At 40.4% G+C, this 23,209-nt stretch overlaps 1 protein-coding gene and 1 long non-coding RNA gene across 3 annotated transcripts in view; one reads left to right on the forward strand and one right to left on the reverse strand.

The window, feature by feature from the left end:
• The window catches only part of LOC119565392, a 46,742-nt gene extending 36,504 nt beyond the window's left edge, over positions 1-10,238 (forward strand). Inside the window, exons 3-4 of the long non-coding RNA XR_005224015.1 lie at positions 6,673-6,840; positions 9,404-10,238. This is a non-coding gene — a long non-coding RNA (uncharacterized LOC119565392). The remainder of the gene's footprint in view (positions 1-6,672; positions 6,841-9,403) is intronic.
• The window catches only part of CHN2 (chimerin 2), a 194,760-nt gene extending 179,431 nt beyond the window's left edge, over positions 1-15,329 (reverse strand). The window contains exon 1 of one of the 2 annotated variants that reach the window (XM_007053641.4): positions 14,906-15,329. In XM_007053641.4, coding sequence (XP_007053703.1) covers positions 14,906-14,954 — 49 coding nt within the window. In that variant the 5' untranslated portion in view covers positions 14,955-15,329. The remainder of the gene's footprint in view (positions 1-14,905) is intronic. The other variant, XM_037890493.2, reaches the window with a different exon arrangement.
• Positions 15,330-23,209: the final 7,880 nt, after the last annotated feature.

Raw genomic sequence — 23,209 nt, forward strand, 5'->3', positions numbered from 1 at the left:
TAAGGGGAGCATCACAAGACACCGGACAGCCACTGGAGAAAAGCACTGCATCCCTGACCAAGGGAGACTGCTGAGGAGACTGAGGAGCATCCAGCAGTGAGTGAACTGTGTGATTTAACTTTAGAAACATTGCAGGGTTAAGCCTCTCCAATCTTATGTCCAACTCACCCAGAGGGACCTGAGGCCGCAACAGAATGCTGCAAAATGTCCACAAGGAGACGGTACTCAAGCAAGCCACTACAGACTGTTTGGACTACGGAGGCCATGCCCCAAACTTAAGAGACAGATAGGAATTAGCATAGGGCAGCGGACATAGACTCTGCTATGAAGACCGTACTGGCATTGCTTCACAAAGGGCCCTGGGCTGGGACCCAGTGGAGATGAAGAATTCCCCTTCCACACTTCCTGAGGGACTGAGGCAACTCAGCCAGGGAAGCAAGGGACTGAAAGTCAGGCACACCAACCACAAGACTGCGTGGCTCTGTGAACACACTGTTACACATCGACACTTTTTAAAAGGCGCTAACTAGACAGGATATGAATTTACTGAAGGTTTCCTCCGGAGTCTCTCATAATATTGCTAGTTTAGAATCTGAAAAACTCTGGTTTGATTTCCCAGTTCCTACATGTACAAATTATTCTTTCTGCTAAACTCTCCGACTCTATCCTCATCAATAGTGGACACACACTAAATGTTTCTACGGACTGGAAATTGTGTACGTATAAAATGGGGAATACGGGCAGAACCAGTAAAACTTTTGAAAACTGGTATTTAAGTGAACCCATTGTCACAAAAAATATAGCCTATGGCTTTTAGCCACAATTCATGGTTCCGGCAGTAGCACACAGAGAGGCACTGTCTGCACAATTGCTTTGGAAAGCAGGGAAAATGTAACGTCTGCAATCTCATTTTACAGGTGCATTGTGCTGGGCCAGCTTTGCTAGTTAGAACTGCACTCCGGTCTGCCTCTCAATACCACTTTTGGATGACAAGCACTGACACAGGCAGGGAGTGCAAGGACCAGGACTGAGCCTGGTCTTTGGCTTAGAGATGCAAGGGATCCACTCGCCAATAGTGCGCCAAGTCCAAACTGCTCCATACAGCTCACTGCATACAGAGAGTTGATGTTTCCCTGAATATTTTAATGAAAGAAAAATCAAAAGCGTCCAAAGGAAAACTCAACACAGAGATAGAGTATATATTGTATACAACAGACTACTAATTCTCATTTAAATTAAACACGTGGGGCCTAATTCTCATTTACATGGATGCCCCTTTCCACCATTCTGGCAGAGTGAAGTAAGAAATTATAACAATGACTTTAAGGCACCTTTTCACTGCCAGAGTAATGTAAAGGAACCGGAGTGTAAATAAGAATCAGACTGTCACAGTGTGCTATTGCTAGGGAAGCTCAATAGAAAAACACAATTATCTAACCAAGATCTTCTACTCAGATTTACAGTTCAAGGAACCAAATCACTAAAAGGGAAGCAACTGTGATTTGGCCACAGTCATATATAACATCAATGGCAAAACAAGAAATAAAATGAAGACTCTCATCATATGTAACCCATAGATTATAACACATCATCTAAATATTTCTGTTCAAATACATTTTGAAACAAAAGTATACAAGGGTTTGACACTCAAAAGTAAAATGGGTAATTGGTTGTGCATTTATTTAAAGATTAGCCTAGACATTTTCCACCTAACCTAACCCATGTGTCACACTGAAAGAATATAAAAGCCCATTAGGTTAGTACAAGGTGACCTAGTTAATGATAGCATACATAAAACTTATGCTCACAAGAATGCAACTAAGAGCCTTATCCAACTCCCACTAAAGTCCCAGTAGAAAGATTCATTGATTTGAAAGAAAATTATATCAGGCCTAAGTCTCACTTGGCTTTTTTTTTTTTGCCCTCAAGGGAGAAACAGGAGTATTGGAGTAAGTCTGTTAACTCAAATGAAGTTCCCAAAAGAGAACTCGGCTCCTGGAGTATAAATTTTGAAGACTATATATTTGATTTTTGAGGGTCATGATAGACTGGTCAAATGTGTGTGTTTGGCTTTAAAATAACTCCCTCTCATCCAATTTTTCTGTAAAATGATCTTGAGCCTGATATCACATATACTAGTTTTTCCCTTCTGTAGTTTTTGGACAAAACACAACCAAGAAGCCTGCTCCAAAGAAATCAGAAGACGACTGGGGATGGCTCACTCAGCCATAGCCTCCCATATGAAAGTGTGGAAAAACTGTGCCATCTTGAAAGGTACATAGGTTCAACTGGTGAAAAGCTTAATTTTTTCCATAGCGACTTATGAATGTGAATCTTGGGAAATTAATGCATTTAAGATGTGAAGTTAGTGAAGACTCTTGTATCCTCTGGATGGAAAAAGAGGACTAATACTTATATGAGAAATATTGGCACGAAGCAGACTTTGTTCTTGGAAATCAACAGGTACAAACTTATGCATGTTGATCACATGAGGTTATTTTTCTCTGTACACCTGATTAATGTTATCGGGAAAAGAACAGTGGTGGGACATCATAGTAAGGCGATGACCAGCAAGGAGATGGATAGATGGTGTGCAGCAGATCACCGGGAGGTCAGCTGCTGAGTGCGCAAAGTTAGCGATGGATCAAGAAGGCTTCTGAAAATTCTGCTATTATGTTACCAGTATTTAGACATGACTAAGTGGATTTTACTTACTTCATTTGTGGACTTCCAAGGATTTACCTCGTTTTTATTCAAGTGTAAGCAAGATCAAATGAGGGCCAATGCCTGTATTTACATAGACTATGAAGGTTCTAAGACAATTATGCGATATAGTAAACTGAGGTAACTACAGAGTTTATCAGAGAGCTCCTCTGACTGGAAGCATATTTCTCAAAATTCTATTCCATATGGCAAGGTAGGGGAGTTGGAAAGAAAATATTATTCAGAAGCTAACAAAAATATTACAGATATGCAAAAAAGTTTCAAAAATATTTTTTGTTGACTCAATATCCGCAAATGAGATAATATTCCCCCATGAATATACTTTTGTTAAAACAAGGAAAATATGCAAAATTCAGACACATATGTCCTTGCTCATTTGCAAAGATTTTGCATGTCTACAATATTTTGCTTTTCAAAGAGTAAAAGAACCACAAGTAGTTACCTCAGCAGCTGTCACTCCACGTGGTACTTTAACAGTGTTAGAAATTAACAGCATCAAACCACCTGGAATAGATACCAAGCAACTAATATGTTCTGAAATGTCTATCAGAAAAAATCTGATCAAGGAATGTCAGCATCAGATTATAAGTAGTTATCTCAGTGACGTTACTCCAGGCTTACATTAGTATAACTGAAATCAGAATCTGTGCCATCAGAATCTAGCAAGGTATTGAGTGGTCTTTCACTGGGAGGAGGAGGATAAAGAAGTGAATGGAGGAAAAAAATGGCTGAAAACAAACCAAGTTTGGTTGCGTGAAAGCATTCATTTTAAAGCTAATCTTATGAGGAGAATCTGCAATAAAAAAACAAAACGAAAACATCACACTAGGAGTTGGCGATACTGGATCACTTAATCCAGCATTTAAATACGGGCACTTCTGAGTTAAAACAATGCAACATCAACAATGTTAGCAGTCCACATCAACACTACACAACAGTTTGTGAAGAATACCTATTCCCTCTGCCTTCTCAAGTGGAATTTAAACAAGCAGAGTGTAATTGCTTGAGTTGGAATTTTGAAGGACACCGAATTATAACCCTCTACTCTTTCAAGAGTGCTATAGGATTCTTAAATCTCTTTAAAATCTCATTCAAAAGAACACATCTTCCTCCAGCAGATCAGTACCCCTTAACACTACACTCTGATGCTGGTTCAATCAGAGGGAAGAAGAGTACATACTAAACTACCACCATTTCCTGCAGCTGTTAGGTGTTCTTTGGAAGTCTCCCATTCACATACGCACCCAGCAAGATGTGATGGGATCAGAGCACAAGGTCATGTGACTACACTAACACAACATTTAGTAATATATTAATCAGTGTGTATATTTAGGCTTAAGATTTCACTCTCTCTTTTAATCACATATACTCAGCTGCTACTAAACTGGTGACCAGAGTCTATAATTTAAAAACTATAAATCTACCTCTGTTAAATATTGCTGTCTGACTCACCACACCACTTTGTAAAGGGAATTGAAAATTACGTATTCTCACCTTCCTATTACATTAAATAAAATCAGACACTCTTTTTCTACATAATTTCTTGGACTCCAACTAACCTGACATTTACTAATCTAGATTGTTTTCCAGTTCATCTGTTTGATTTCTCAAAGGTATTCCATCTTTAGAACTATTCGTAGTATTCAGGCAAAAAGAAAAGTGGGGGGAAGCATGCCCTTCTATCACCATTTCCATGTCTTTAATTTTTCTCCTAGCCTCAAGCATTCTTGATCCAAAGCTTTAAAGTTTTATCCAAGGCAGCCATCCTTGTTTAAATCATGTCCAATCATTTACTGTTATCCACTGAGCTTGAATGAAAAATTACACTATCCACTGATACATCAAATTCGTACTTTCATTGCTAGAGGAAGCTTGGAATCAAAATACTGAATCTTCATTAGAGTCAAATTTATGTAAAGACATTATAGGATGCAGTATACTTTAATTTCCCCAGTAACTGGTTTGAGCAACAAAACCAACCTAACCAGAGGTTTCGAATTTCAAAATAAAACAACTGTAGAATAAAAATAGCATGTCACTAAAAGCTGTCCATCATCTCAGTCTGCCTGCCTGGAAATGGGAAGAAAAAAGAACCTGCTTTTTCAGTAAGCAAACATTTATACAAATTATGTATAATTTAAATGTTGTGCATAATTCTTGAAAATGCATCATTAGAGGAACTGGTTTATTCTTGATCCACATGGTGCGAATACAAGAAATACTGAATGTGTTATGTATCAGTATTCCCTTTTTGGTTCACCATAAAACCTATAATAATTTGGCCCTTAACAACAGTAGATACTATTATGATGGTGATTGTATAAAAATAGATAAATATGTTCCCAATCCTACAAACAACTGAGTTACCACCTCAGCCTCATTGGGAGCAGAAGAAACTCAACACCTTGTTAGGTCAGGCTTTAACAATGTGCACTTATATAGGGTTTTTCACCAAAATAACTTTACAAACAATTAATAAGCTTCACAGCACCTCTGTGAAATATGTAAATATAATTTTACAGAGGAGTAAATGAGGTATTGGCAACTCCCATGATTTTTATTACAGGTCTTACAATATTTAGTATTTTTCTTAAAGTCCCAGCTGTGATTACATGAAATCCTGTAATTACTGTATTTTTAAAATGAAAGCAGAAATTTTCATGTAAGTTTTTAGCCCTCATGGTTGGAGGAAAAAGCTTGAAAAAGTCACTTGAGTGCACTTAAATGTGAGTGAAAATAAATACACAGATGTTGAGTTATTTAATGATTTGTAAGCATATATCATTATTTGGAGGGGCCTATTATGATTTTTTCTACACTTTGGGTTGAAATGGAGGCAGAGAGAGGTTAAGTAACTTTTTCAAGGGCACACAAAGTGAGTTGCAGAGTTAGGAAGAGGGAGCTGAGCACTCCTGACCCCCTACTTTAACCACAAGGCTATTCTATATTACATACTATAGTATTGTTTATACTACAAAGTATGTTGTGTGATCTGCAAGACAGAACTTCTAAATCCCACATTTCAGTCCCAAGAACCTTTTCCATATTTCAGGGTCTGTTGACTATATCATGGCAGGGTTTGCCCATTTGTTGTATGTTCATGCTATCTGACCCAGCAATAGCAACTAGCACTTTACACAACACACAGATTATATTTGTTCCTGACTGGTAGGGATATGTGCAGGAATTTAAATTTGACCACTTTTTGAGGGGCACGTTCTGTGCCCCTGCCACGGCCCCAGGGTTGGAGGAGCTCTGTGCCCCTGCTTGCCCCCCCCCATGCCCGGCCCTGCTAACTGGAATAATATGTATGTGGGTGGTGTGGGGGGCACTGCCAGCCAGAATACAGGCATAGATAATCTTCCATTGTCATGTACCTCTGTGCCATTATGGAAGACAGAATTTGATCCTATATTAATATCAAGTGAAAATATTGCAGTATATCTGTGGCCTTTTAAACTATCAGTAGAGCATAATAAAGTTTGCAAAAATATGTTACATATGATTACATTTATTTAAAAATAGTAACAAGGATATATCCTCCCCTTCCTACACACAGAGGCACAATTGTGCAGGTTTCATCTGAAAGACAATCAGTGCTCTTAAGGATTCATTGCATGCTCCCTTTAGTAAGAATGGCCTGCTGGACATGCAGAAGTGACAGGAGGCATAGCCTCATATCCCTGCAACAGGCCTGAAACTTGCAGGAAATCACAATGGAAATCCTGCAGAACTTCAGCAGTATACAGGTAAACAAATTGTTTTCTCCTGTCACCTGGACACCTTGAAAATGCTGAAAATGGCTGGCTTGTCACTGTGCTGCTACTGTCTTCCCCCATCAGTTGCGCAAATATGACATCTCTGAAGTGGTCCATTTGGCTTTCAGGTTGATTCAATACTGCTCAGAGCAGCAGAAAAATATTTCAGCAAATTCCGTGTCTTTTAAAGGGAAACTTTCCACATTGAAGTGACTGAATCCCATCACTTTCCAGCAGACCATGCCTCCTACATTGCGTCTCTGCAACAGAAGTGCTGCATAAGAACCACACAACACCAGGAAACATACTGTACAGCAGTCTCTGCCCTTCACTTGATCCCTCTCAGCATGTCTGCAAGGTAAGTGTTGTTCTGTTCCCTTATGTGCCTTGAAAAGAGCCCAAATGAGTAATCAAATAATCTTTCAATATGTCAAAATATTGTAATTTCCTAATTCATTCTTACACTGCAACCTACATGAAATATGCAGATAAAAATATGTTTAAAGTTGAAATAACAAAAGTGATTGATACAAAAGCACACTGCTTTGATCAGAACATATACAAGAATTTTTTTTATAAACAGTTACACAGAAAATTCCATCTTTGATAGATTTACCGTAGATCACTTGCTGCTGGCATCAGTTGGAAGGTTAAACGTCAAATATGTCATGAGAAACACAAGCTTTTCTTTTACACATACACTCACTCTTCTCCATACCACAACTGACATCAGAATTTTTAAAGCTTAAATGACAGAGAGAATAAACATTATCAAAATCTCCCCAAAAAGAGATATTTTGCTAGTTTATTGGCTTACTGGTTGCTTTTAGTTACACAAGACTCATATACATTATTCTCAGGCAAAGTACTTCAATTTAAAAACACACACATACTAAAAGCCACAGAAATATTCAATTAAGAGCAACCAATCAATTTTAATTCCGCCCACCTATTCTCGCCATTCTTCCACCTTTCAGCCTTCCTTCCTTTTCACAATGCTCAGTAAGGTGCAGTATTAAGGAATTTACATTAAATGGACTTCAATGGGACTACTTATATGAGTGAAGTTAAACATACGCGTAAGTATTTGCAGGAGAGGGACCTAAGTGTTTTTGGATTTTCAAATTAGTCCACTGGTGAGTGACTGGCATGATCAACAAGTCATTTTTTTAAAACCAAAAACATAGTTTACTTCCAGCAGCTCAGCTGAGCATGCCTTTCCTTAAGAAAGCACATAAGGTGGCAAATGAGGGTCAGCAAATGGTGTTCTATACCATTTCCACCATTCCATTTCCTTCTTTTGGTAGCAAAACACAGAATTGTATTTTACCACAATTTCTAGGAGTTAAGAACATCAATGCTTAAATGGGAGCTGAGGAGATGGCAAGGTGCAACAACAACATGAAAATACTTTGTAATATCTTAGAGATTGACGTGAAGAAATCTGACTTGACACAGAGTAACAGGGATTGGCATTTGATTTATTGATTACATCCTATAATCAGACAGGCACTCAACTAGCATGTGTTATATTATCAGTTATTATGCTACAAGTAAGCCATCTTGACCAAAGAGAATCAGAATGTCTGATATCAGCTCAATGAAAAAATGGTCTGTTCTGAGGATAATCTTACTGTATTGATTTTATTAAAAAATAATATTGAGACAGCACCCTACACCTTCAAATTCTCCTAAATTTTAAAAACTTTTCTATTGTATATTTACCTTACCAAAGGCAGGAGTCCATATTGTCACGTACTAATGTATTATCTGCAAACCTTAAAGCACACCAATGTTACTGTAGCAGTGTATTGCAACACTAATTCCCTTATACCAGGAATAAACTGCTAATTCTCCCACCTCTGGAACTGGATTATTGCTGAGTAAAACAAGGTGATGAAACTATTGTTGCTGAACTATGTATGATTCTTAGTTAGTAACAACCATCTCTAAATGCAAAACTCAAATTTATATTCTCAAAATCAAAGGTCAGAAAAAGAGTGCAAGAATGGATTATTATTCATAGAAGCTAAAAGTATGCATTTACGCTAGCTGCTGTATATAATTCTCAGATGAATTGTGAATACACCTGTACAGACAGTGATGTATACGAAATGATAGATTTATAGCTTCTAGTACAAATCCGGTTACATTTTTCTGCAACAAAAGCTTTTTCGTTCAATATTTATGTGGCATTTCTTAATATATAGTTCTCCTGAAGATATAATTCTCCTAGTTCTTCTCTTCTACAAAGCAAGAGACATGGAGGAACAACAGACTGGCCCCCCAGCATGAGAATATTTTCTGCCAGCACATAAAGAGCAGAAAGAAAAATATTGTCATCATTGCCCTTCAGAATAAGGAACGTTTTTGTTTGTTTAAAACAATTGTTTTAAACAATTAACATGTTTTCTAACTAAATCTTTAGCTAAAATATTACAGTTTAAGACTGACATAAACCGGTTTACTGAAAAAAAAATCCTTTTGAAAAACAGTATGGGCAAAACCATGTATGAGATAGTGCAGAAGGTCTCACTCTCAAGAGTCCCTTATAATCTCATGGGCGTTCGGGCACATCTAAACCTCCCTAGCACCAAACAGAAGGTAAGAACCTCGTCAATTTAACAGGGATCCAAAATGATCACCATAACGACAGCGTGAAACACTGGACGTCTGATTCTAACCATATGTCTTTGAGACAAGTCGATCAAGAAGAAAAATGGACTTTTTCTATGCAGCAAATAAATACAAACTAAATTCTAATGCAGAGGTGCTTGTAACAGTTACCTAATTAATATTAATCCTCAGTAGTCAGCAATCAATACAGTTAGTAAGTAAATTTTAGATTTGTCATTAGATCATGTTAGACACTTGGGCCTTTTTTCTTTTGAATTTTTATTGTATTTTTTCTTGAATTATAGGTTCATCAGTCTCCTCAAACACAGATGACAAATGACTTCTAAGCTTAAAGTCAAGATTAAACCCTACAGTTAGCAGAAGCACTGCATGGAGAAAAAGGGGAAAATGAATTTTACTACCCATTTTACAATCAAAAGTAGCACTTTATCAGCAGAATATCCAATTTTCATGTTCCATTTTCATAACACTATCTCTATTACATCACTAAGAATAAACCTACATTCACTCACTAATCTTTTTCCCTATTAAAATCTTGCTGAATCTGTGTTCAATACCAACTTCATTTCTTTTCACTTGCTAGCATCTTAATTAAAATCAGCTTATGTTGACTTTCATTTTTACAATATATGCCTATTTCACGTCTTAGCATCTTCATGGCCCCCCAGGGAGTCATTATTCTTTAATATTTTATTTTGACCTTGTTAAGTTAGTGGAATTGCCTGATATTTTTCTTTATGTGCTAAGTCTTTCCTGCACACCTTTTCACAATACACACTATATGTAAAACCACCTCGTTTGCAATCAGATTGTCTTTATACAAAATATATCAGTTCATTTATAAAAATAGCCTTTGACCCTTTTAGATTTATTACAAGAATTGTTTTTATAAATCATACATTTCATTGTTGATTAATGAAGGACCACTGGCCAATGAAACTTGAAGATATTTATTCCAAACTTCAGGATGGATAATTAATTTTTTTTAAGACTAGTATTTTAAATAAGAAAAGAAACAAGCTAAATTTATCCATTCTTTTCAAAAAATGAAAGTATAACCAGTTTTGTTCAGAACAGCATTCTGAATATGCACAGAATGAGAAACATTTTTAAACATATCAACTGTATTTTAATAAAAGTTATTAAAATTAACATGGCTGAGCCTCTTGCTGGCAATACCCTCTTGCTGGTAAGTGACAAAGAGTGCAAAATATTCTTCTGGGACGGGATCCATGTGTGATCAAATACAGAAGAGTGGAAGCCCACTGGGAAAAGGAAACAGAGAGTTCTCTTCACCTGATGCTCATACACCATGGAAATTATGTCCCATAGAAAGTGAGAATGGAGCCTGCACTTCATCAGTTATAAACAAAGCTTCAGCCACCTGTACGACTGGGGGAGAGCAGGAAGGATAGTACTGAGAGTTGAAGTGGGAGGTGTGGATGGTTTGTGTCACCATGGGGGGAGGGAGGGAATGCTGAGTTGGGAGGGGAAGACCAGGAGTTAGAGTAGGGGTTAGTAAAATGACAGGCAGACCCATGAGTGGGAGCAAAGAGTGAGCAGGAGAGAATGGAGGCTGAAGCGTAAAAGTGGGAGCCAGCCTAAGCAGGGGATGGTGTCATAAGGGGAAGAAAAGGTACTGATGATGGCTGAATCAGCACTCCTGAGGAGAGCAGGTACAGGAGTGGGAATGGTGTAAAGCAGCAGTTCACCTGGGTGCTTTGAATGGGAGATTTGCTGGGAAGCTAGGAAGACATTCACAATGGAAGTAATTGTAATTTCGACATTCCATATGCTGTGCAGATCCACCAAGGCTCCAGAAAAGAATATTGACTGGAACTGCTTAATACCACTACCTCCTCCTTTTCACATAGCTCGGTACCGTTTACCTCAAATGCTTTTGAAAATGTTGTCTTTTGTGACTAATAATCCACATTTTCAAAAGTGCATAAGTCACATTAACTTTCAATGGGACTTAGGTATTTTCAAAAAATTGACCTAAAGAACAGCATCTATAATTCTCAGATCCTAGTGACATAAAACTTGAGGAAACACAGCACAAATAGTCTCCATTTCCACCCACTCTTTTGCATTAAAGCTTGATCCAGTTCCCACTGAAGTCAATGTAAAGACTCCTATTAACTTCAGTAGTAGTTGGATCAGGCCCCAAGCTAGTATCCAACAATATTGAGACTATAATTAGTAACATGACAGTAGTGCTACAGGAGACCAATATTAGAGAATGTTAATTCTCTGTGTGGGGGGGGGGGGTTTCTCTAATTATTAAAGCAAAAGACTAGGCCAAAGAACTTCTGAGTTCTAACTACGGCTCTAAAACTACATCCCTCTGTAGCCCTGGTTATGCCACTCTATCTCAGTTTCCCCGTCGGTAAAACAACTGTAGTGGTGTGAGTATTAATTTATTAATGTTTGTAAAGCATGTTTAAAATGACTGTTTGACTGTTTAAAGAAGACCCAAGTTATGTTTTTGACTCCCAATTAAGTTGATAGAAGCTAACAGAATAGATCAGAAAGCATAACAGGGCTCGCAAAATGTCAAAACAGTAAAATTCTTTCACAGCTTCTTCAAACAAAACATACTTGAGCCATTATTATACACTTCTCCTCTCTAACAAGCAATGGAGGTATAGGAAAGAGAAAATGTTACACTGCAGATGGTCAAGTGCAGTCATGTGTCCTTAGGCTTTGGGAGCTGGTGGGTATAAAGTACTTTTTTCCTCAGAACTGAACATAAACTATGTTATCTCTACAACAGAGCCATGCTCAACTTGACATCTTTTTATAATATAAGCTTTGTACCCAGACTTTGGCACCCACTGAGGAACAGAACTAGCAATGTTCTAAGAACTGCAGGTCAGAAAAGCAGGAAATTGTCCCACCAAAATTTATGTTAAAAAGGCAAACTTATCTTCCCATCTGTCCTTCTAGCAGTAATTTCCACTATTATTACTCTGTAAACATGCAATATTTCTATTCCTCATGGATCAGATTTTGGCCAGCCCTTGCTTGCGTGCTCTCACAGCCCAGGCTGGACAAATTCTTGATGGAGATTGCAGCACACCCATCATTTAGGGGTGCTGGGGAAAAGAAGCTACTTAAGCCCTCTCCCCAGCCGAACTATTAGGAAGTTGGCCAGAATCTGGTATCCATCTGGCACAGCACATCTACTCAGGAGGGTTGCACCAGTTCAACAACCAACAGGAAAATCCCTAATGTAGACAAACAACGATTCACCTAGAATTGCACATATATTTTATCCTAGTACTAGGGTAAATCTCAAAAACACTAATTTATTTACACTTTGAACTTTCCTGTGAGGTAGGTTAGTGTATATATTTATTTTAGAGCTAGGTAACCAAGCTACAGAGATGGTACGTGACTCACTTAAGCTCAAACAGCAAGTCACTGGTAGAGCTAGGAGTCTTATCCCCTAGCATTCTGCTATCACCACTAGACCACACTTCCTCTAAGATTAGTAAAATATAACATAACCTGCCCACTTCCGCTGTGTAGAATAATAATTATATATCATTTGCAAGACTTCATCTTGGTAAGTTGAAGTCAAATATAATTCTATTGGAATAAAGTTAAAACCAAACATATGTGGTTAGATGACATTAAAAAAGTGCTCTAAGACTTGCTGAGTTCTGAGAACTGAAACCACAGACAGCCAAAATGTGGCTCCACACAGTCAGATATGATGGGGCTGCTAATATTGAACACTTTACTGTATGTAGGAACCTTTGCTTTTAAAAAAAAAAAGAAGACAGAAAAAATCATTTAGTTAAAACTATAACCACAAAAAATAACGACCTAAAGTTTTAAGGTGTGAAAGTGAAAGGTAGTAAATTATTTTATGAAAGTGGTGACGTATATCATGTAGATACATACTACACACTAGTCCATCTTTACATATCACAGGAATACAATTGTCATGTTTACCATCATAATTAAGTTTATTTATTGCTAAATATTTATAGTTATCAGTAGAATGAAAACAGCTTGATTATTTTAATGACTTTAAAAACAACAGGAAGTCCGGTGGCACCTTAAAGACTAACAGATTTATTTGGGCATAAGCTTTCATGGGTAAAAAACCCACTTCTTCAGATGCATGGAGTGAAAATTGCAGATACAGGCATATATATCAGCACATGAAGAGAAGGGAGTTACCTTACAAGTGGAGAACCAGTGTTGAAGGCCAATTCAGCCAGTGTGGCTTTGGTCCACTCCCAATAATTGATGACTTTGTTATTATTAATCATGTTTATTAAGGTAGTGCCTAATGGGTAACAAGAACTGGGCCCCATTGTGCTAGGCTCTGCACAAACACAGAGCAGAAGACAGTCCCTGTCCTGAAGAGCTTACATGCTCAATAAATTTTCTGTCTTTGGAAAATCTCTCTCATGGTTAGAATAAGTGCTTGAATTTTGGCTCTGGTTTTCAAAATATTTTGGAGTAAAGAGCATAAGCACCAAACCACAAGTACAGTGAGTACATTTACCCCTAAACGTTTCTCTCTCTTAGTTATCATGACCTGATTTATTTCCAATTTCTTGTCAACCATAATTTAAAGATTTGTCATTATAAAGATTCAATGAGCTGAGAAGAAAGTATGAAGGAATTATTTTCCAGATATGCTGTTGTGATTAGCAAACTGTCATACTCAGAGAAGCAATGGTACTACTTTTGTATCATTCTCAGTTCTTCTGCTACTTCACTAGTCCAAATGATCAACTACAGCAGTGGATCACAACCTTCCCAAGTCATGACCCCATGTCACAAGAGAAAAAAGTATCAAAGACCCCCCCCCCCCATCTAGCCATTAAAAAAGGCTGGTGGAGGGGGGGGGGAGGGTGTCATGATCTTCTGAAACCTTTTCCCAACCTCCAAGGTTGAGAACCCATGAATTCCAAGAAAGAAGCAACCCGACTCTTAAAAGTTTCAGTTGGTAATTTGCATATTGCAAACTCTTTGGCGCAAGGACTTTCGTATTCCTCTGCATTTCAGACCGGCCGAGGCCCTGCCGGGCACTACCACACTGTAAAGAAATAATGACAAATCCGCCTTTCACAGTAATCCCAAGGCATTACCACCAGCCCACGAGGAGATCGGGGAAGTCCTACCCCATTCCCGTCACCCCCGGCTCACAGGGACGCGAAAAAGCCCAGAAAGAGGGGCTGCCAATGCGGCCCCGTCGACCCCGTTGCCTGGGCAGGGAGCTGACCTGAGTAGTCCCTGTTGCACGGCGAGTGCCCAAGCGCAGGTATGTCCCTGGCTCGGAACAACCGCGGCGTCTTGAAACAAACCGCGGCGAGGCCGGAGCCGGAGGCCCCTTCGCTGCCCCTTCACTCTCGGGCGCAGCGTCCCATCCCCGCTGGAGGACTGGGGGGGCTACCTGACTTGTCACACGGCCGCGCTACCCGCGGGAGGCGCCGTCGCTCTGCCCCGCAGCACCCAGCCAGGACCAACGTGTGTCTCTATCCCGCTCTTCCCCCGCTTCCTTTCGCTGCCTGCGAAGTGAAAGGAAAACACCGCCCGCAGCAGCAGCCTCCCCACCCCGCTCCCCCCTTCGGCTGGCAGGCAGGAGATGCCGGGGCGGGAGACACAGACACACGCTCGCCCTGGCAAACGAAAACAAACTAAGGCAACAGCGGCATGGAAGCGCTGCAAAGCAGCAGCACCGGGGGGCTGCCGAGCCGGGGGGAGCGGGGGAGGTTCCTGCCGAGCAAACGAACCCCGGGGATGCGGGGAGAGAAACTTACCGGAGGAAACCGAGGAGCCGGACAAACTGGAGTTACTGGACGCTGCCATCCTCCCTCCTCCTCGCCCCTTAGCTCCTAGCCCCGCTGCTACTCCGGCGTCTGCTGCTGCTGCCCGGCTGCCGCCGCTGTCCCCAGCCCATTGCCAAGTGCGGGCGCCGCACCGTGCGAAGCAGCCGCCGCCGGGGCAGCGCTTCCTGTTCGGCCAGCGAGCGAGCTGCGGCCGGTGGCTTGGCTGCGCGCCGCTCAGGCGTCGCAGGGCTCTGCTGCTGCTGCTTCTGCGTGCAGACGCCGCTCGGCAGCGGGGCAGGGAAAAGGCCCCGCGGCGCTTCCAGTTGCCTCCTCTCCGCCTGGGGCGCGGGGAGTTCCCTGGTGGCCGTGCCCAGAGCCGCCCCCGCCAGCTCCGTCCCGCCCGCCCCGCGCCTCCGCCTCCTGCCGGGCAGCGCTGACAGCCGGGCGCAGCCCCACGCCCCCTCCTCCTTCTCCTCCTCCTCCGCCTCAGCCCCCCTCGCGCACACAAAGGAAGGAGCGCGGAGCCGGGCTGACAGCCCCTGGCTGAGGCAGGGTGGGTCTGAGGCGCGCAGCCCGAGGCGGGAAGGAAGCCCGGGGAAGCAGCCAGCGCCCGCTGCTGATACTCCTGCCGCTGCCTGGCACTGGGCGGCTCCTTCCGCCAGGTGCCAAACGCGAGCCACCTTCTGCCTGCCGGGGGGAGCCGGGACGCGCTTCCCCAGCCCTGCCCAGTGCAGGAGCGGGCAGGGTGGTGCCTGTTGAGTACTCACTGCTCCAGCCGGGGACACGGGAAGACCCGCCAGGGGCGGCGGCGATTAAGGATCGTCTTTGTTCCCGGGTGGCTCATGTAGCAGTTGTATCTGCTAAGCTCCTGCAGTGCGCGTTGGCTTGGAGTCTTTCTCCCCTTCCCCCGCGCCCACCCTGAGCTGCCATCACCTTGTCTGTCAGCTCCCCCGTTGTAACTAGAGCTAGACAATACAATCCAGACACCCTGGGTGACTTCAGTGAGATTCCAAACGTGGAGCAAATGTTTTCCTTTTTCTGTTTCTTTCCCTCTCTCTCCTCCTGTCTAGTGTTTGTCTTACCTTTCTTCAAGGTGCCTGACTTTCTTTTCCTCTTACAAAACTCTTCCTTCTCTGCCCCCTTTGTCTTTCATTATTTTGTGTTCACTGACACCTTTCCTTTCTCTTTCCATCTGTACAGAACACAATCCACTGGGTACCATTAAAATCTTAAAATGGATTGCCTGTGACAGTTACATTTAGTATAGTGTCACCCATCCTAAGCATAGGAAATACCCCAAATATCATGGGATAGAACAGTGGTTCTCAACCATTTCCCCCAAACCCCTTTTCCAGACCTCTCACGTATATTGGATTTTGCAGCATATTCCATATTTGGTTGGATCGTGCTGCCTATTTTGCAGCACTAGGGAGGCAGGCAGTATTCTACAACTGGAGAGAAAGAGACTTCTTAGCCAAATACCCTATAGCCTAAAGGAAAATCCATTGAGCTAGAAGGAAGTCATGAGTTCAGATCTCATCTATTCTAGCTACTCTTTAAATTTCCATGCATTTCACAGTCCTTATTACTTACCAAGTCCTTGTATTCATAGAATGGATATGAGAAGGCCTCCTCCATCATATAAACAGAGCAGTTGTCTTTTCAGGCAGAATTAGGACTAGAGTTCAGATCTCTCACATAACACACACATGTCTTATCCTCCAGGCCATACTAGCTTTCAGAATGAATGTGCCCAATATATGTGCTTTCAAAATCCTCTAATAATTATATCACATCCCCATCCCAGAGTCAGGGAGAGGAACCAGAACTCCAATATCCTACAACTTTCTTCTGAATAGTTGTGTGACTTCTGGCAAAATGTTTGTCAACCTCCAGCCACTAGTAGCTAGACCACATAACCAATAATAGTCATTCCTATAGTGGTAATGGTCTGAGCTAGGGATCTGAAAATTCAGCTTTCAAACTCTGCTGATGATCCATGTCAGGGAGCTTTCTGGTTGCATGTGATAGAATTTTTATTTCCAGTTCTCTCTCTCACTCTCTCTCTCTGTATATATATAAACTGGTTTATTTAATCCACACAGTGAGAAAACAAACTTTAAAGCAGGTTTTATTATTAAACCATTATAATCTGTAAATTATGGTGTTACACATAAAATATAGGTGTTCCACATTTTGGTTATTTGTCAAACATTGTGGTTGCTGACGTCTCACAATGTAAAATTTAAAGTCTGAGAGTAAAATGAGAAGGGAGAGGTTCTTGTGCACTCTTGACACCTGTTTTCAACCCCCAGGGGATTATGACCCCAGTTTGAGAAGTCATGGTATAGGAGTGGTAAATATCAAGTGTGGTAAATATCAAGATTATAATGGTGTTCACTGAAGGGCTGCGTAGTGCTTTGCAATGGTATTTACTCCTCACTTGTATTCTGGTGTCCTTCTCCCTTCACACTTTGTCTTCTGGTCCAGTGTCTGCCTGCCTCCCCCAGCCCAATTAACAGAACCTGCGCTACAAGGGAGTAGCTGAGACACAGAGAGGTAGTCTTACAAATTTCCCATCCAGAAAGAAAGTAATAGTGAATTATACAGGGTTCCCAACCTGTGGCAATTTGAATAGAGCTGGATGTACACCACAGTTTCCTCTGAATATTTGTTCACAATTATAAATCAATTTGCACTGTCTGTGTTCACATACAATTAATATTTACTTTCTGTGAATATTCTAGTGAGCAGGTTTACTTACAGGAATGTTAATGAAACTAATACATTTTAAGCAGATGTTGGAGAATATTAATGGAAAGTGAACTTTTTTTTTCTTTATCTGTGACTAATCACACCAGAAATCTTATTCTAAGATTCCAGTCTGGGAAGAGAGAGTTACATGTGATATGTGTTCAGTCAAGACAACCATTTTTGCCATTGCTTTGCTGACCAAAAGGCCTTTTCCAGACATTTGGTTGCCACTTTGATGACATTTGTTGTGCTTACGCACGTAGCAGGGGAGACCGCAAGCAGGCTATCATCTCCTCCCCCACCACGACCTAGAACACCCCCTCACCACCAGCTAAAAATCAAGAAAACCTTTCTGGTGTCATCTCATAGCCCTCCTTGTGGAAGATAAGCATGTTCACAGAAGATGATCTGAAGCCTGGGCGGCTGCTGACATACCAAACAAAAATCTAATTGATGACCCAAATGTGCAAGTGTTGGACTTCTCCTCCCCATGGTGTATACAGAGAGCTCTAATCCGTATCCGCACCCAACAGTAAGCTCACACTTACTCCATAGATCGAAAGTGAGGGAATCGCCGAACTGTGGTATGTGGCAAACTGTTGGACACATCCCGGATGATTGCCCAATTTATGCTCATCCTGGAGGTGTTGGAGCCATTCACATGAGTGCCCCCTCTGCTCTAGACTGGATAAGAGATCTTAGGATCCAAATGCAGTCATGTTGTTCCTTTCACTGTTCTACTTTTGCCAGACGAAAAAAGAAGTCAAGACAACTTGGATTTTAATCTTCTGAATTGCTCATTGATGAGCTATAGACTAAGCGTAATTAGGCAAATAATTAAAATAATGAATTAATTCAAGAAATTCATAATTTGTTCAAACACTTTGCAAAGAACAAAATTTAAAATTGCCAATTAATAATAAATTATTTGTCCAGGTTTAAATATAAGTGAGGAAAGAGTTACATTTTTTAAAAAGTGGGATTGTAAAGGTCTCATTGAGAGATACACAGCAAAGTCATTTCTTATAAGAATGAAATACTCCAGTAACTGTCTTCAAAAATAACTCAAATGAGGGAGTCTCTCTCCAAAATCAATGAGACTTGACAGATCTGGTTATGAAATACTGTGATTTTGAAGGTGAAGAAATTGTTGAAATTTGTGATACAGCAGATGTGAGGCTATGTCATATCCATTCCAACAATGTTCAAAATTAAATACACACAGTTCAGGGAAATGTCCAATAGATTAAAAGAGCTATTTCACACTCCAAGACATGATAATCTCTTTATTCAATGGAAAAGGGTATGTAAGACTGTGACATTTAGAAAGTATTAGATCAAAGGAGACACAAACTTAAAAAAAAACAGAAGTGCAAAATGTATTCTGTGTTCTACAGTACAGTTCCAAATGTTATATTAAAGAGCATGTAAGCAGATTCCATCCTGCTCCACAGTATGTATACACTGAATATAGTCCAAAATTAACCATTCCTGAGTTTTGGTTTTATCAGGTACTCAGATAACTGCAACAAAACATAAACCTCAATCTAATCTTTCATCTTGAGATGGACTATGCCTAAATTTTCCATATATCCAGACTTCCTGTATCCTAGTACTCTCTGATCCTGATTGGAGCTAAATGAAGCCACCTGCCAGTATGAGGGTACTAATTTACTCTGCATCTTTATAAAGGGTTTCAGCTTCTCAATTTAGGGTTACTCAGCAGTAAAGCCTGTTACAGAGACACTATCATCAACATTAATAGTGACCTGCAATAGAAAAAGATCAACCTTTTTGCTTATGTATTATGCATGAAGATGATCTGAAAGCTTATTTTCCACACAGGTGGGATTTCTTGAAGCATTCAATATTGGCCATACTCTGCTTTCATTGAAGTCAATGATTAAATTCCAAGAATTTCTGTACCTTTATTTAATTGAGAGAGACAAGGTGGGTGAGTTAATATCTTTTATTGACCAATTTATTTTGGTGAAAGACAAGCTTTTGAGCTCCACACCAAGCAACCTTAACTTAATGTTAACAACGATTTTTATTGTTAATTGACTTTGTGTTTGCAAACAAAAGGGTAAAAATAAAAGTCTCAAAGGTTTATACTGCAATCTGTGTAGTACAAAGTCTGCCGGGATTTATCAGAGATTATTTAAATAGCACTACCCATAGGTGCAGAGGTTCAACCATGTGGATTCAATTGCAGAATTATAAACAGATATTGTTTGGAAATTCTCAATGTTTTTTGCTGAAAAATACCTATTTGTCAAAACTGAAACTGTTAATAGGAAAGGGTCAGTTTCAATAAGTTTTCCTACTCAAAAAACTTAGGAATTGTCAATGAATAATTTCATATTTTTTGTTCAAATTAGTTAGTTTAGAACTATAATTTTTAATAGCAATAAAAGAAAAAAGGCCAAAATCAAAATGCACTGTTTCAAAATTATCAAAACATTTCAATTGACCCATCTGTGTTTTTGATTTGGTTTTGGCTTGTCAATTCACTAGATTTTTTTGAGATTTAAACTTTTTGTCCTGATCCAGGACAGGAAAAAAAATTCAAAAGTTCTTGTGGGTTGGGAAAACCATTTTCTGCCCAGCCCTAATTATAAACTCTTTGGAATAGGGACTCTCTTTCATTTTATGGTACCAATCCTGCAGACATCCATGACTTAGCCCCTATGTATAGTTCCACTGACTTTAGTGGAACCCCTCATGTAAATACAATTATGCACATATGTGTTTGTAGGATCAGGGCCTATGTTTGGAGAGTACCCAGACAACAGGCCACAATCCTGACTTCATCTTCTGAAGTGCTACTGTCACACAAAGGAGAGGGGCAAGAATCTTTCTTTTCCTCAACAGCCTACATTGTTTTCTTCCCTTTTGACAATAAAGCTTATCATATATTTAACACTAACTAGCTCTTACTGTAATTTGTACAAAGTAGACAATTTTATTGCTGACTCAAAGGCCTCTTATTTGAGCTTATCTCTTATTGCTCCGCCAAAAGATCTCCTTTATTTAGAGTTGCCAAAAACAATGTCTACAGTCATACAGGCATGGATTAAAAGGAAATACGTTATTAGCTAGGTAGGTAAAATTCCACCCTTTTATACTGTGATAATCTTGAAGCTGGACTGGATTTACCAATGAAGGTGCAAAGAGGTACAAGTTATGAATCCCTGTGTGAACCTGGCCCCCTGAACCCCAGACAATTCACCAAGAAACCAAGCACTTGAATTGTCATCTTCCTTCTTTTGGGTTTCTGTGAGAGGGAAGCTGTTTACTTTCTAAGGGGTCCCCCAGGACTGACTGGCAACAGAGGGTGAAGAGGATGTGTTGGATCAACGCAGCCCTGGCCTCTCTCCCTCACCTCCTACTCCCATTTTGGGCTATGATGGCCTCTGGGGCAAGCCACTTTGCACCTCTGCAGCCATATCCATGGGGTCCTTTCTAATTACAGGAGACTAGAATGTGATATTGTGCTGGTAGAACCCAGATTTACCCTAGGCTGAATCTAGTCCACTGAAGTTATTATAGCAAAGTAGCAATGACATAATATACATTAATAACTGGAGTTTTCATAACCTAGCTAAACAAGTTTCTCCCAGAATGAATCCTGACCCACAATCTCAGGCTGAGGATAAATATTTTGACTAACTTAAAAATGTTTGGGTCTGGTTATACAACTAATAATAAAAAGTTTGGCCAACTGATTTGCTTATAGGAATAAAAATATAATAAGAATAAGAAGAGTGTGACATTTGACACAATGATTAAGTGTTGTCAAAGACATAAAACACTAATCCATCTTTTGATGTTTATATTGCCTAACATGAAAGGCAGGAAATGCATTATTCAACCTTTGATGTTATGTGTGGGGAATGAGGAAGAGACCTTCATAAGTAATATATAACCAACATTTGTATATTGTGCGGAAATTTGAAGTTTTACTCATTATGAGCACAAGCTTTAATGAGTAAAATGCACTAAAACATCAGTAAACAGCAGACGCATACTGTATTCAGGTATGAATAAATTATGTGAGTCACAGTAGCTTACAACAGCAGCTCTAGATGCAGTTCAGGACTCTGTGTGATGAAACAGTCTCTCCCTGTCTCCTTTCCAAAAATAAAGAATCAGTGAACTTCTATTTTTGTCCCTCCTCCTCTAATTGAAGGCAAGCCTAGAGATATTAGATAACTACTAACTCCGCCAGTACCATTTGACATTATTGATCTGACTACCACTTGTGACTATAGAGACCACTTGTAGACTCAGACTTACAGACTTTAAGGCCAGAAGGAGCCATCAGGATCATCTAGTCTGACTTCCTGCATGTTGCAGGCCACAGAACCTCACCCACCCACTCCTGTAATAGATTTCTAACCTCTGGCTGAGTTACTGAAGTCCTCAAATCATGATTTAAAGACTTTAAGTTACAGAGAATCTACCATTTACACCAGTTTAATCTTTCAAGTGATCTGTACCCCATGCTGCAAAGGAAGGGGAAAGAATTCTCTGTAGTACCTCAGAGTCCTCCCCAGCTAGTGTCCCATCAACAGCTGTCAAGGTTCCTTCCCCACTCTGAACTCTAGGGTACAGATGTGAGGACCTGCATGAAAATCTCCTAAGCTTACTTTTACCAGCTTAGGTTAAAACTTCCCCAAGGTACAAACTATTTTACCCTTTGCCCTTGGACTTCCACTGCCACCACCAAACTTTATCTGGGTTCCCAGGAAAACATAGTTTGGAAACATCTTTCCCCCCAGAATCCTCCCAACCCTTGCACCCCACTTCCTGGGGAAGGTTTGGTAAAAATCCTCACCAATTTGCATAGGTGACCACAGACCCAAACCCTTGGATCTTAGAACAATGAAAAAAGCATTCAGTTTTCTTACAAGAAGACTTTTAATAGAAGTAAAAAAGAATCACCTCTGTAAAATCAGGATGGTAAATACTTACAGGGTAATTATATTCAAAACATAGAGAATCCCTCTAGGCAAAACCTTAAGTTACAGAAAAGACACACAGACAGGAATAGTCATTCTATTCAGCACAGCTATTTTCTCAGCCATTTAAAGAAATCATAATCTAACACATACCTAGCTAGATTACTTACTAAGTTCTAAGAATCCATTCCTGTTCTGTCCCCTGCAAAAGCATCACACAGACAGACACAGATCCTTTGTTTTTCTCCCTCCTCCCAGCTTTTGAAAATATCTTGTCTCCTCATTGGTCATTTTGGTCAGATGCCAGCGAGGTTACCTTTAGCTTCTTAACCCTTTACAGGTGAGAGGATTTTTCCTCTGTCCAGGAGGGATTTTAAAGTGGTTTACCCTTCCCTTTATATTTATGACAACAGCCATTGGAGATATTTGCTGCTAGCAGTCTTAGATTGGCTACATGCCATTGTAGGCGGCAGGGCTGTCTCTGGGGAGGTGTGGGGCCTGGGACAACCCCCACTTCCGCCCCAGGCCCCGCCCCCATCCCACCCCTTCCCCCAAGCCCCTGCACTGCCTCTGCTCC

The sequence above is a fragment of the Chelonia mydas genome, chromosome 2 (genome assembly GCF_015237465.2).
Source record: "Chelonia mydas isolate rCheMyd1 chromosome 2, rCheMyd1.pri.v2, whole genome shotgun sequence".
Classification (NCBI taxonomy): domain Eukaryota; kingdom Metazoa; phylum Chordata; order Testudines; family Cheloniidae; genus Chelonia; species Chelonia mydas.